This window comes from Accipiter gentilis, chromosome 31, assembly GCF_929443795.1.
Source record: "Accipiter gentilis chromosome 31, bAccGen1.1, whole genome shotgun sequence".
Taxonomy (NCBI): domain Eukaryota; kingdom Metazoa; phylum Chordata; class Aves; order Accipitriformes; family Accipitridae; genus Astur; species Astur gentilis.
In genome coordinates, this window is record NC_064910.1 from 1,410,581 (window position 1) to 1,423,630 (window position 13,050).

Below are 13,050 nucleotides of genomic sequence, written 5' to 3' on the forward strand. Positions count from 1 at the left end.
TGATTATATAAATCTTGTCCACAAAAAGAAGTTTTGATTGACATTGCCGAGTTTTGAAAGGAGGATGAGTTCTTGGATCAGATTAGTTTGTGGGAACTAATGAAAGCGGTTTCAGAGTTAACTGCGTGTTTCTACCAGTGAATAAATAAAAAAACCCCACAAAACCAGTTAGTGAAAATATGGCTCCAGTGTGAAGAATCTCAAACAGTGGAACTCCATTTTTAACATTTTTCGAAGCCTCCTGTATCAAATAGAATATATTTAGGGAAGCTTCTCCCCCCCGCCAGCCCTGACTGTAGCCTTGAACACAGCCTGTGCTTGGGATATTTGCCTACCTCTAGCTGTGCAAGATTACAGACTTCTGCTTGCTGAGCCTATTTTCCAAGCATCTCTGCCACAGAGCTGCATCCTGACCTCTATTGCAGCTGAGTCCCTGCTAACTCTGCATTTATCCAGACTTGAAGCAAGGAATGCAGAAATGCTTCCTAGGGCTTTCAGTGCCTATTTGTAGGAATTGATTTGCGGTGTGTTGGGGTGGAACTTATTTGTTCCTCCCGGGCACCTTGGGGAAGGGGTTCTGCAGAAATGCTTCCAGCTGCAGCATTTAGAGGGAAATTTTGGCTATTTTTTCCCTTTTATCTCTGTTCCAGACAAAAGCATGGATTCAGGATTGTTGGATGCGAGCAGCATCCACGTGGAAAGTACGAGCAATTGTAGATGGCATTTCAAAAGCAGTTTCTGACAGCAGCTTTCAGTAGGGGGTTCTTTGTAAAAGGGGCTGCCACTCCTTTTTGATTATTTAAGGTTGTATGAGACGTAACCAGTACCAGGTTATGCACATTTGCATGTCTCTACCAAACCAGGGTATGTAATTACAAACTTGGCATTTGCAGGTTGCAGTAGAGTGCACTTTCAGTGGGCTGAAGGCAAGGTTATACTGCTTCCTAAAATGTTTGGATGTCCTTGTGGTCAATGCTATCCATTATTAGGGCATGCTGAAGCTTGAACTTCTTTTTGAGCACAGGGGTAAGAAATTTTGCCAAGAGTAGGCCAAGACATGTCTCTTGAAGGGACCTAGGAAATGCAGTGTTCATTGCCGGTATCAGTAAAGGAAACTTTGCCTGCAGTATCTTTCCTTTGCAAGGTAGAAAGATGACCACGTGATGCATCCATAGTGAAAATTAATTACTGTTGTGGTAAGATGTTGCTTTATATATGCTGCTATTGTGGTTTTCTGTTTATTTCATTAAAATTCAATCTTTTATTAAAACCACAGGCTCTAATTTCCTGATTGTTCCCTTTGCAAACACTGAATGCCAAAGTTATTGTGTAACTAAATGAGTTCATCAAGAAAAACACAAGTAGCAATACAACTAATAATATATTAAACGTCATTGCAGGCATTCTGCTGCCAATCCACATCTAACTAAAAAAGCTGAGAAGTGTATCTGAGTCAAGTGTGGGCAAAACTGTACATAATTGTCTTCTCTGAGGAGCCATGGAGAATGGGCTTGAGTGCTGTGGTATGCAGGCAGAGTAAATAGGGTATGTGTGTTATTGCTGGCTGGTGGACTTGGGCAGAGAAGTCCAGGCTGACTGTAGAGTTTTGCAAGAGGCTGTGGGTGCTCAGATGCGTGCACCACCTGCTGTCTGCCTCTGGTGCCTCAGGGTGGCTGCTCTGTGAAGGCTTCCATGGCTGATTAGCTATCCTGTGATGGGACTTAGGGGCTCCATAGCAGTTTGTTCCCACCCGTACATGTTCCCCCCATTCCCCTCTTTAGCTGTTCTTTGCAGCCAGTGTCTTGCACTGGTTCATCTCAGCCTGTTCCCTTTGTCCATAATACTTGTGGAAGTGTTCAAGGGTCCTGGATGCCCGTGTTAGTGTAGTGCAGGTGAATCTTGTGTTTCATAGCACAGCCGCAGGCTATCAAATGGATATATCGTATCATGCTGTTCTGCATTACTGTGCCCTCTTTCAGCAGTAGCCTGTCCATTCGTTCCTTCAAGCTTCTTCCTCCCGCGGTCCTTTCCAACCTGAATGAGTCTGATTCCATGTGTGTGGTGTTCTGGTTTCAGCGTGTTGGGGGTTTTGTGGTTTGGGTTTTGGTTTGGGGTTTTTTTTTTTTTGTTTGGTTTGGGTTTTTTTTTCCCCCAAAATATTGGAATTTGGTTTGGGGAAATCTATTTTAAAATTCCCATGTGAACGTTGGGCCAGATTTTTCTAATTACAGCAAAGGGTTGCCTTCACCTAGATAGAACACTGGTTTCTACTGTGGCCCAACTTCTTTCTCAGTTCTTATTGAGTAGGTTGCTTGTATACAAGTCTTGGATACCCAGTCAGAGAACAAAGATTTTTCAGGAAATTGTGTATTTCAAGAGTAGAGTGGGAGTAGATTCAGGTTAATGTCACCCCCTCTGGCTCTCCTTCCCTCAACCACCTCCACCAAAACCTGCAAGCACTGAAATACTATTTTGGGCATTCCTAAATGTCAAGTATTTGCTACTGCTAACAAATGATAACTGTGTGGGAGGTTGTCCCATACAGCACCTTCATGGGATGTTTGAATCCCACGTCGTTTCCTCTTTCGCTTAATTGGGGTAGAAACTTATACTTTGGTCTTCAATTATCAGGAGTGGAAACTCTTGTTACAGATTTGTTCTAGCATGAGTCCTGCAGTCTTGTAGTACAGTTCATCATCACTGATTTTAATCATGGGCTGGAACCTGTTTCCCTTTTCTCATCCAAATGTTGTGTGCTGCAGGATCACTGTTTCAGAGCCACCAAGTGTTCAGCCAACTGATAAAAAGCAGGATTTCTCTAGCAACAGGCTGCCCAAACCCCCATTATTAGGACTCTCTACATGAAAGGTAGGAGACTAAAATTTGGGCCTCGTGAATATTGCAGAGGAAGGATCCAAATTCAGTCTTTGACATCTTAGCTAACCAGTGTGGCTGTAGGTGATGAGGTTGGAGGACAGTAGCATGTCACTCTCCTCTTCCTCATTGTCCTCTCTGCTTTATGACTAGTGCCAAGGTTGCCCTTTGAGTCCAGTCCTTCATTTCTGGTTGTCCTCAAGTGCTTAGGGATCGAGTGAAGGAAGTGCTCCTGCCTTGGTCTGCCCCAAGCTGAACCACCACTGTTGTAGTATAATATATTCTGTGCACAGAAAGATAGCCCACTGGGATATCTTGGAGCTAGAATCTCCAAAATCTTAATATTCAAAATGCTGTTTGAAGGGAAAGGGTGATGTCTTGGGCTTATCATTGATACCTGTATGTGTTGCTGTTCACTTCTGAGACTGGTGTTTGGATTTCAGGTCTGGTCTTAGTAACATTTCGTAGTATTTTTAATTGGCAATGTTCTCTTCTAAATCCTTTCCCATGTAAGTAATTGTTACATGAGATAAAACTGAACAGATGGTTCCTCCTCATACATAGTCCTATCTGAAACGGTTAAATAGGTTTTGGTGTGAAAGTAGAGTTAGTCTGAGCTGTAATAATTCTGCAATTAGCAGTGGAGGTTCTTCTATATACTTACAAGTATTAACCAGGAAAATCCATGCCAAATGTCAAGATACAGATTCAGCGGAAAATTTGATTTTTGCTTCCAGGAACAAAATACTCTGCATAGAGGATGTTGCCATTATTGCTGTAAATACCTCTTATGCAAGTATTTTTGTGTTTTGTTTTGTTTTATATACAGTATCTGCAGTGAAAGTGTGTTTAAAAGTGGGCTTCATCTCCCCTAATTCTTGATGTCTAAAGCAGTAAAGTGTCTCTGCTCCCTCTGTGATACCTGGGGAGAGACAGGTATGTCTGTTGGTGATTCATCCCACCCTAAACGCAGTGTCTAAGCTGCAGGGGATGAATTGCTCTCCAGTGGTGAGCCGTTTGGCCTTTGAATGGCAGCAGGTGAGATTTGTCCTGTCCACAGTCAATAGGAAACAGAGGTTCTACAATGAATGTTGTGTCCTTCAAACGGGTGGCTGTCTTACAGGGGGTTCTCATATCTCTGTTACTGCTTTATTACGGTTGCCAGATTACCCCCTTCCTCCCCAGAACTCCCTCCTTGAGGTTCCTTGTCAGTCTCCAAGCATTTTCTGTCTGGGTTTAAAGAAGAAAGAGGAAGGGAAAATAATTAGGGTAGTTTTTTGTTTGGGTTTCTCTTTTTTAAAATACAAAAATGAGCTTTCTACATAAGACAAAGGACTTCGTATCCCCTGATAATTTGTTATATAAGGAGAGAAAGAAAAAGCAAAGATCACTCCGTATCTTAGATTAGAAACTGATCCCTCAGAGACTTGGTATACAATAAAAGTTGCTTGGCCAGTAGGTTTTACTTAGCAAGATGAAATTTCTCTTCAGAGGCCAAATGTCTCAGGATTGTGGAGGACGTGCTGGAGAGGTAGGAACTCAAAACATTATTAGGAAGAAATGCCTTATTTCTCTGGAGTGTAACAGTGACCCAGCCTTCCAGAAGCTATTTATCTGTACGTATACTTTCATACTTTGTAACTTTCACCTTTTTTTTTTTTTTCCTTACATTCTTTTGGTGGACAATGGATCTTCAGAATTCCTTATTTAGCCTGTTGTTACATATATAGAGACAAAAAGATAGATTCTAACCAGCAGTCAAGATGACAATTATGAGGAAACATGACAAGGGGCCACACAATAACAGCAACAGCCAAACCTTAACTGTATCGGGAACAGAACTTTGGCAAAATTAGTTCCCTGGATTGCTCATAATGCATTTAAGAGAATAGTTTGGAAGGATAAGGACTTCTGAGATCTGATGTCTTCCTTCAGGCTTCCTTATGGAGTCTGCAGGGGAAATCTTTTTCGGTTTTAAAAAATGAAGTGTCATGAAAGACTGGCTTACTAAAGTTGACATACTAGAATAAACTGGTGATTCATATTAGTGGGAAGTGGAGCAGTAATCACTTTAAGTGTACTGAAGGAGTTTGGTAAAGCTGCTAATGTTCAAAAATACTCTAACTGAAACCAGTTAGCAAATGAGGTTCCAGTAAATGTTATTTGCATCTTCAAAAATTGGGGGAGGATGATGTGAACGCTTTCTTACATGATATCTTTGCTAACTTCTGGGGCTCAGTGCCAAATGATAACCTAATCGGAAGAGCTTAGTATGGTTCAAAATAATCAGACTGTTGGATGTATAACATTGGTTTATACAGAAAAAATACCGCAAACCATAAACCTGGTTGCTAGATCCACAGCCTTATTTTATTATAACCAAGTGAGTCAAATTAAACATAATTGTTAATGAACTTAACACAGCAGGGGCAAAGCAGTACAGCTTCTGTGAAGGAAAACTGAGCTGTGCACATCTGTGCAGATTTACATTAATGAATAAAAGAATTACTTTGTCTCATAAATTTCTTAAAAGCTTTGAAAGTAAGGCTCTCTGGTTTTCATTATGCCACAGCTCATTCTAGGTATGTTGTAAGATTCCATCCTTGCATAGCTGTTAAATAAACTTATTCAAAAATTTGAATACTTTAGCAGTAGCTGAGTGATATGAGTTGTATAAAACTTGTGATTGGTTTGAAATTATTTAAATAACTGAATATAAGAGAAGACGTGTGGTGTTCCCTTGGGATCCCAAGGAGGGTGGGCACCTGGCAGACACACAGCCCAAGCCGAGAGCTGTGCAAGCATGTGTATGTCACGGAAAGGTTTTTATTCTGTAGTAGCTTCTAATGTAGCTGCAGCTGTGTGTTGAGACAAGTCCTCGGGCTTGGAGCAGTGGGTAGTGTTTCAGTCTCATGCTTCCAACATGCAGGCAGTGCCCAAACAAACAAAAGTAGTGTTGAGTTGAAGCACACTGCTAAATTCTGGTCATCCATTAAAAATAGAAGGGAAAGATTGCTACTGGTATTGGAAAAATCAGAATCAGGTAGGAATGAGTTTGTGAGGATATGTATATTCCATAATTAATAATTTACAGGAAGCAAGGTGGGCGGTGTTTATTTTGACCACAATACAAGAACAGAGGGACATTTAATACCCTGAGCATTAATTAAAAACTGCTGCCTTATTCCTTATATAATGTCTTGCTAACATGTGGAGCTCAGTGCCATATGATAGCTAATCTGAAGAGCTTAACAATGTTCAAAAATAATTAGACTTTAGGATAGATACCATCCTCTGTTATCTTATACAGGAAAAAGATAAACTCTCCAGCTTCAAGGATGAGTTAGTGACATTCAAAAAACTTGACTGTCAGCCATTGCTCATGAAAAAAGCTTGAGTATCAGTCGTTGCCACTGCTCACTTAGGAGAGAGAACAAGGGCAGGCAGTCTGCTAGATACTGCTTGCTGAAAAAACACTTTTGCAAATGGTCTGGTGTCTCGGCCACCTTGATTTTGCTTTGAAGGTATTAAAACCTCCAGGACTATGAGTGAAATGACATCTTACGTACTGCTTGTCTCGGGATGTTTGTTTGTATGTAGCCCCATTGCAGTATTTGAGTTTATCATCAGAAAAGCAACTAAAATTAGTATTACAATTATTGGTAGATTTCTATCATGGAAATACTCATTTGGATTTTTCTTTTTTTTGTTTTTTAACTGGAGTTGTATGTTTACTATGTGTGACTTTTGTTGGCATTGCGTGCCTCCTACAGCAGCAAGAGTGAGTGAGATTGCTTGCTTGTTTGCATAATCAACACCAAGGAGTCAGTTATGGAAACCCTGTTGACACTGCTTATTCTTGAACCAGGGAGAGAACAATGTAATTGTAAAATTACCAGTTGATATGAAAACATCTTACATTAGTTTGCAGAATATAACAGATTTTTTTCTGTCTTACTTTGTAAAAACTACTTATATCACCAGATTGATTGTATGAATTTGGTTTGGATCTTATGAGGTTTAAATTAGCAAGCATCTTAAAGTTATCTGCATTTTTTGCAGGGTATTATAGAAAAATCAAAAGTGAAAGGAATTCCTATCGTTATTGATGCTGTAAGTATTTTCTTGATTCAGTCAGTGGTTTGACATTCAAGAATCTATTCAGTAAATGTTCTTCTTGCTGGTTTTTTTCAGGATGGACTGTGGCTCATTTCCCAGCAGCCTTCTCTTATTCAAGGCTACCAGCGAGCTATTCTTACTCCAAACTACATGGAGTTTAGTAGACTGTATGAAGCCATGGTGAGCCGTTTTCCTTTTTGATATTTGAGTACACGCAAGTTTAGTCTTTTAGTCTTTAGAAACAAACAACTTATTACTGGCTTAAACATTATGTGCTGTTTCTTATATGCAAGACAAGCATTCTCTGGGTTTTTATTTCGTGGGATAATTGCCACAACAATGCCTATTCTTAAACAGAGCTCTTTTTTAAAGAAGACCCTTTCTTATGCATTTTTTGGCACTGCAGTGGGTATAGAAAAAACATCTAGGAAGACTGATGATGATGCTTTTTTCTTTTTTTTTCTTTTTTTTTTTTCTTTTTTTTTGTCCCCATACATATGCTGAAGTAGCATGTGTTAGAATATGTTGTTCTAGTAGTAAAATATGTACTGTGTATGGAATTCTTGTGTTGTAGCTTAGAGACCCCGTAGACAGTAGTGATCATCATGGATGTGTATTAAGACTCAGCCAAGCCATGGGGAATTTGACAATTGTTCAAAAGGGAGAAAGAGATCTTATTTCAGATGGAGAGAAAGGTAAGTGAAGCCTTTTGCTTTTAGCAGTGTGAATATTTTGTTTTGTTTTGTTTTGTTTGCTTTCGGTCGTAGTCCAGTGGTTGGACTATATGGTAATTGGTTGACTGTATTCCCCTGAAGATTTAAGGGGAGGGATGGCTGTCTTTGCAGATCACTTTTAGATGATTTGTGTAAATGGATATTTTTAAAAGAGTGCAACTTAATTTATTTGCTGAAAAAAGTTGCTAATTTTATTTCTCATTTAATTGGCTATAACTTACGTTTTACATTACGCAGGTATTGAGAAATTAATTTTTTAATCTTTGTGAACTGTTTTAAAATCCTTAGCTGAGATGGTATTTATAAGTGCAGATGTCACTGTGGTTATGCAGAGTAATATTGTTGTTTCACCATATATTGGTGTGTGTGAAAAATGAAGACATCTTGAGGTTCATGAGTTGCTCAGTTCCTTGATACTATCTGCCATGGGGCTGTAGATTAGCATGTACGTATATGACTTGTACATTAGCCCTGACAGTTTAAAAAAAAAAAAAAAAATTAACTGTAGATTGCCATTACAACTTTTTAAAACAGTCACTTACTAACATGGTTAATGTGTACTTAATAAAATTAGCTGCATGTCTGATGCTTTTTATACTGATCATTTACTGTGATCAGTATAAAATTAATTCATGAGTGCCTTCGTTGCATTTTGACTACATAGTCTTATTTCGCATACATAACAAGCAGCAGCTCCACTCCTAATTACTTGAAATGCTAATCTCTGATAAATGTTTATGCCGCTTCAGAACCGTTTTGTATATACAGTCAATTTTTCATTATTGGGAGCCATGGGAGTCTTTTATAACAGAAAAACAGATGTAATATGACAAGTAGTTTGTGCAGAGCCACCTTCCACATACCCCCATTAGTACAGATACTATAGCAGACTGTGAAGCAAGCTGGGATCTGGAAGCAGTATAGTTACGCCTATGTGTGAAGGTCTTTGGTCATATAGCACCCAAGTTGCCCTGCGTGAAGTCTGCTGTCCTATTTGCACCCACAGCAGACTTGATCTGTAACCTTGGACAGTCAGGCCAGGCTTAAGGGAGGATGAACTCTGCCAGAGGATAAAATATCCTGGCTCCAGGATCTCTAGAGAGCTTTAGAGTACTGTAGTGTATCTTCTTCCTCTGTTTTTATGTCAACAGTGTTCCTTTTGTGCAGGATTGTTGCTTTTTTAATGAATGTCAGGAAAACTGGGTGAGCACTTTAGATTGAGCACTTTACCTAGTATATCTCTGTTCTCCTTTTGAGCTGTTACTCTTGAGAGAAGTGTACCCCCACCATTGCTGGAGAGAGGGGACACTCTGTCTCCATTGCCTCTTGTCATGCAGGATTCAAAAAAACAGGAAACAACTGAAACTCTTTCAATTTCAGTTTTGAATGTTCAGGTGTGGCACAAGTTTGGTGTATGTCTTGTGTGCTTTTGGGGCTTTTCGTTGTTTTTATTTTTTTTCCCCACCTTGCTCTTTGTCTCTGTTGTGTTCTGATATTTTTTTTCTCTTAAAATTCTTCTTTTCTCTTAGTTAAGTGGCTTTTTGATTTGAAATAAAAACAGTTCTATGCCTTTATAGCAGTTGTTTGATGTCCAGCTGTAGGCTGCTTTCTTGTTCTTACCTTGGTTCTATCACTGATGCTTTTTGTCTCCTGGATTACAGACATTACAGGCAGCATTGCTGAGCTGTAAGAAAGCAATTGTCAGGTTTAATACAGGTTATAATGTCTGTTACAAACACTGTTTTTAGGGTTTGTATTGCTTGCAAGAAGGTTCCTGAGAATTTTGCAGAAACTATAGACTTCAGCTTCCTTTAACGAGAATGTTCTTTGGGTTTGGGAGTTACTGTCAGTCATTTTTTTAAAAGCTTCTCAAATACAAAATTACATTGAGAAAGGAGATTCTACTGTCTGCTCTTTGCCACAACACAGAACATGTCATGTCACTGACCTTGAATTCTCTCCCAGGTTTTTCGCTCTTAACTTCTTTTTCATCTGTCTGTTCTTTTGATCTGATGTCATTTTTTTTCAGCTAAGACAACATACATCATGATGCCAGTGTGAGGGAAATCCAGATCATTGGATCAGGCCAATGTCCTCTGAGCACAATCAAATATTATGAAAAGATCTGTGTATTCCTCTTGCCTTTTATTTTTCATATCATCATCCGTTTGTAGTTCTTAAGCCGTACCTATTTTCAGGCATTTCCTGCTTGAGCTTATGTGCTTAGCTGTAGTTTCCATATATCATTTTCAAACTTTCTCCTTTGGGAATATCCTGCACGCGTGCTTTCTGAAAAAAAACCAAAACAAAAAAACCAAGTAAGTCTCAATGCTCTCCAGGAAGACCAGAAATTGCAAACTTAACTATGTAGCTTTAGTGTTCTGTGCTTGGCTGTTGTGGAAGAAAGGCTTTTTGAGGATGCTGAATTTTGCAGCAGGGAAGACTGGCTTGGTGAATATAGCTTAGAGTGATTGTAGTGGTTATTTTCACAGTACTTTTATTCATGAGTCTATAGGAAATTCAGTAGACAATTCACTTTGAGTTGAAAACAAAAAAGATTATCAGGTGATTTGATAGTGAGCTGGAAGTACAGGTGTTGGTGAAGGATTACTGTCAGCAGGTAGCTCTGTAATCTAAGCAGACAGGCACAATAAACTTTGATTGGAAGCTGAAGCTTAATAAATTCAGATTAAAAGTAAGGCAGATTTTGTTAACAGACAAAGAAATTAGCTATGACAATAACAAGCCTAAAACTTTGATAGCTTGCCAAACTGTGAAGTGTCAGGACACCTCTGAGGTTTGTTTTTACAGATCAGATTAGGTGATGCAGGTGCTTCCTTATGGCCTTAAAATCAGTACTGAATCACATACATAGCCTCTGTGAAATCAGTAGCAGTCCTCCACTATAAAGGAGGTTTTCCTAAAATTTGTCTCCATTTCAGTTAGGAGCTGCCAACTGCCCTGTAAACGTAATCACCAAGATTTTAAATTAAGTTTTATATACTCTTTTTCTCTTTCCTTTTGCAATTTCACATTATAGCTTGGTCTACAGTTGTTGATTCCCTGCTACAAAGATGAGCTTCACCATGCTCTTGGTAGGTGATATCAGTGCCATCACTGACCAGGGTAGGAATGAGTACTCAGCCTGTGGGTACAAGGTAAGTCAGCTTTTATTCACTATGGCACAGCTCTCTAAGGTTTTCTTTTTATTATTCTTTGGAGAACTGGTCAATTATAAAGTGTGGTTATACCAGTCTTTAGTACCTAACATGTTTAAAATTTGGTTAGGTCCTTGCAGTAGGGGATTTGGATTTTTGTTTTTAAATGTTGTAACAAGTTTTTCTGTATTTTCCCCAGCACCTGTGTTTGTTCTCTCCTCTCTTCCAAAAGGCAGACTTTATGGCTAACCAGCCTGCTTCTGCCTGTGACTACTTTTACCTGGAGCCAGTAGCCAAACATAGTTTATCTCCAGTTGCCCAGCTGCAGCTATGGTCAAGAGAAGCAAAAAAGCGGGGCGGGGGGGGCGAGGGGGGGGGGCCATTACTGAGTACTGAATATGGGGTGAAAGGCCAACTTTTGCCATACATCCCCAAGCAGTACTTCTCATTTCTGCCATTCGTTGCCTATACAGCTGAAAAGGAAGCTATTCAGTCCTTGTCAGTCCCTGGCTGACTCAGCTAAAAGCTCTTACAGTGTCGAGCTGCCCAGCAAATTTTGCTTAGATTTTTAACTGAGAGGCAGCACCATCATCTCCACTCCTGCTTCTGCAGAGTGAGCAGAACAGGGAGGTGATGGTTCCCGTCCGTTGTGCCACTGTGGTCTCCATTGCCTGCACAGCCCAGCCTGCTGTCTCCCAGACCCTGCTCACTTGTCATCGCATCTGTCCCCTGGCTCCTGCACCTATCCAAGAAAAGTAATGTAAAATTTGGATCATTTTCTTTTAACTTTTATTGCCTGGTGTCTCACACTCAAGGACCTATCTAAGTTTTAAAAGTGTGCTTAGGGAATATAAAAGTATAAGCACCCTTTATATAAAAGCCAACTTACATTTTCCACATCAGTTGAGTGATTTCTTCAGACAAAGTCATTAATCTTGGTTTCCCTGTCTGTGTGCACTCTGGGACATGTTTCTGGGAGTCCACAATCTCCAGCTATGTGCTTTTGTGAACTAACTTGCAAAAGGAAAAAGATAAATTTCTTACTAGTACAAGTAACTGCCAGGTCAGAGATGTATATTGGTAGAAGATATTATTCAAGATCTGATAATGGTCTAAACCTGAATCTTGCATTTGATGGAGCAAAATGGTCCTTGATAGCTACATTATTATGCATAGAAAATGGAATCTTGAGCCTTTTAATTAAAAAGAGAGTATTTATTGTTCTGTGGGGTAGCTGATGTTAGCTGATCCAGTCCAGTTGGATCGTATCAGAAGTCAGAATGGTCGTACATTTCATACATGGATTCCTGAGCACATTAGGATAAGTGTAATACTCCTGCTCTGTAAGAGGAAAAAGTGCAAAGAACTTGTTCAGGACGTTCGAGGTTCAAGAATTAAGTTTTAATCTTCAGGCTGTCTTCTGGTCTGCAGTTTCAGTAAATGTGGTGCTTCACAGAGGCTCTTCAGCCTTCTTTATCATCATCAGTATTACGTGTTTAGCCTTAAATAGCTATCCCATATTTCACATCCTGTGTTCTAAATACAAACATAAAAAAATTAATCCCTGGGGTTGGGTTGGGGTTTTTTGCTACTGGGTAAACATTGTGAATCAAGAACATGCAGGCATGCGTTACTTTTTATACTACATGGGCCTTTGGTTTTCTAACTGTAATGTGTTTAGGAGCAAGTGTTTTAAGTAGGGCTGGCTGTGTAGAGCCATAACGAAATTCCTGCTTCCTGGTTAACTTGTAGTGCTTGATCTCAGCAAAACTACTAAATTCTATTTTTTTTTCCTTCAAAGAGAGGACAGCTATTTTCAGTTACATAACAGCCTGGTTTTTTTATTAAGTGTACAATACCCATAAATGGGTCATTCTTCTGGGCTTTGATCTGCCAGCACAGTTCGGGGTGGGAGTCATTTCAGCTTAAAACTTGCTGGCAGTGGTATAGTTAAGTGCGACACCATGGTCTGAATGCTTCCCCAAATGCTACTGTTTATCTTACCTTCAAGGAGTGCTGAAAAGGGAGTGATGGTAACTTATTTTATGGCCTGAAATACATTAAACCTAGAGCTACTAAATGACTTGGCCATAGTTACCCAGGAAGTCTGGAGCAGAATTTTGAGTTGTATGGAGCCTAAAATTCTTTGATCTCTACTTTCCAAT

At 39.6% G+C, this 13,050-nt stretch overlaps 1 protein-coding gene across 7 annotated transcripts in view; it reads left to right on the plus strand.

Moving 5' to 3' along the window:
- NAXD (NAD(P)HX dehydratase) overlaps window positions 1-13,050 on the plus strand; it is an 88,025-nt gene that overhangs the window by 66,379 nt on the left and 8,596 nt on the right. For 5 of the 7 annotated variants that reach the window (XM_049834674.1, XM_049834673.1, XM_049834670.1 and 2 more), the window contains 3 exons: window positions 6,937-6,987; window positions 7,069-7,173; window positions 7,568-7,688. In XM_049834674.1, the coding sequence (XP_049690631.1) occupies window positions 6,937-6,987; window positions 7,069-7,173; window positions 7,568-7,688 (277 nt within the window). Of the gene's footprint in view, window positions 1-6,936; window positions 6,988-7,068; window positions 7,174-7,567; window positions 7,689-10,767; window positions 10,886-13,050 lie in introns of all 7 variants that reach the window. The other 2 variants (XR_007510233.1, XR_007510234.1) reach the window with 1 other exon arrangement.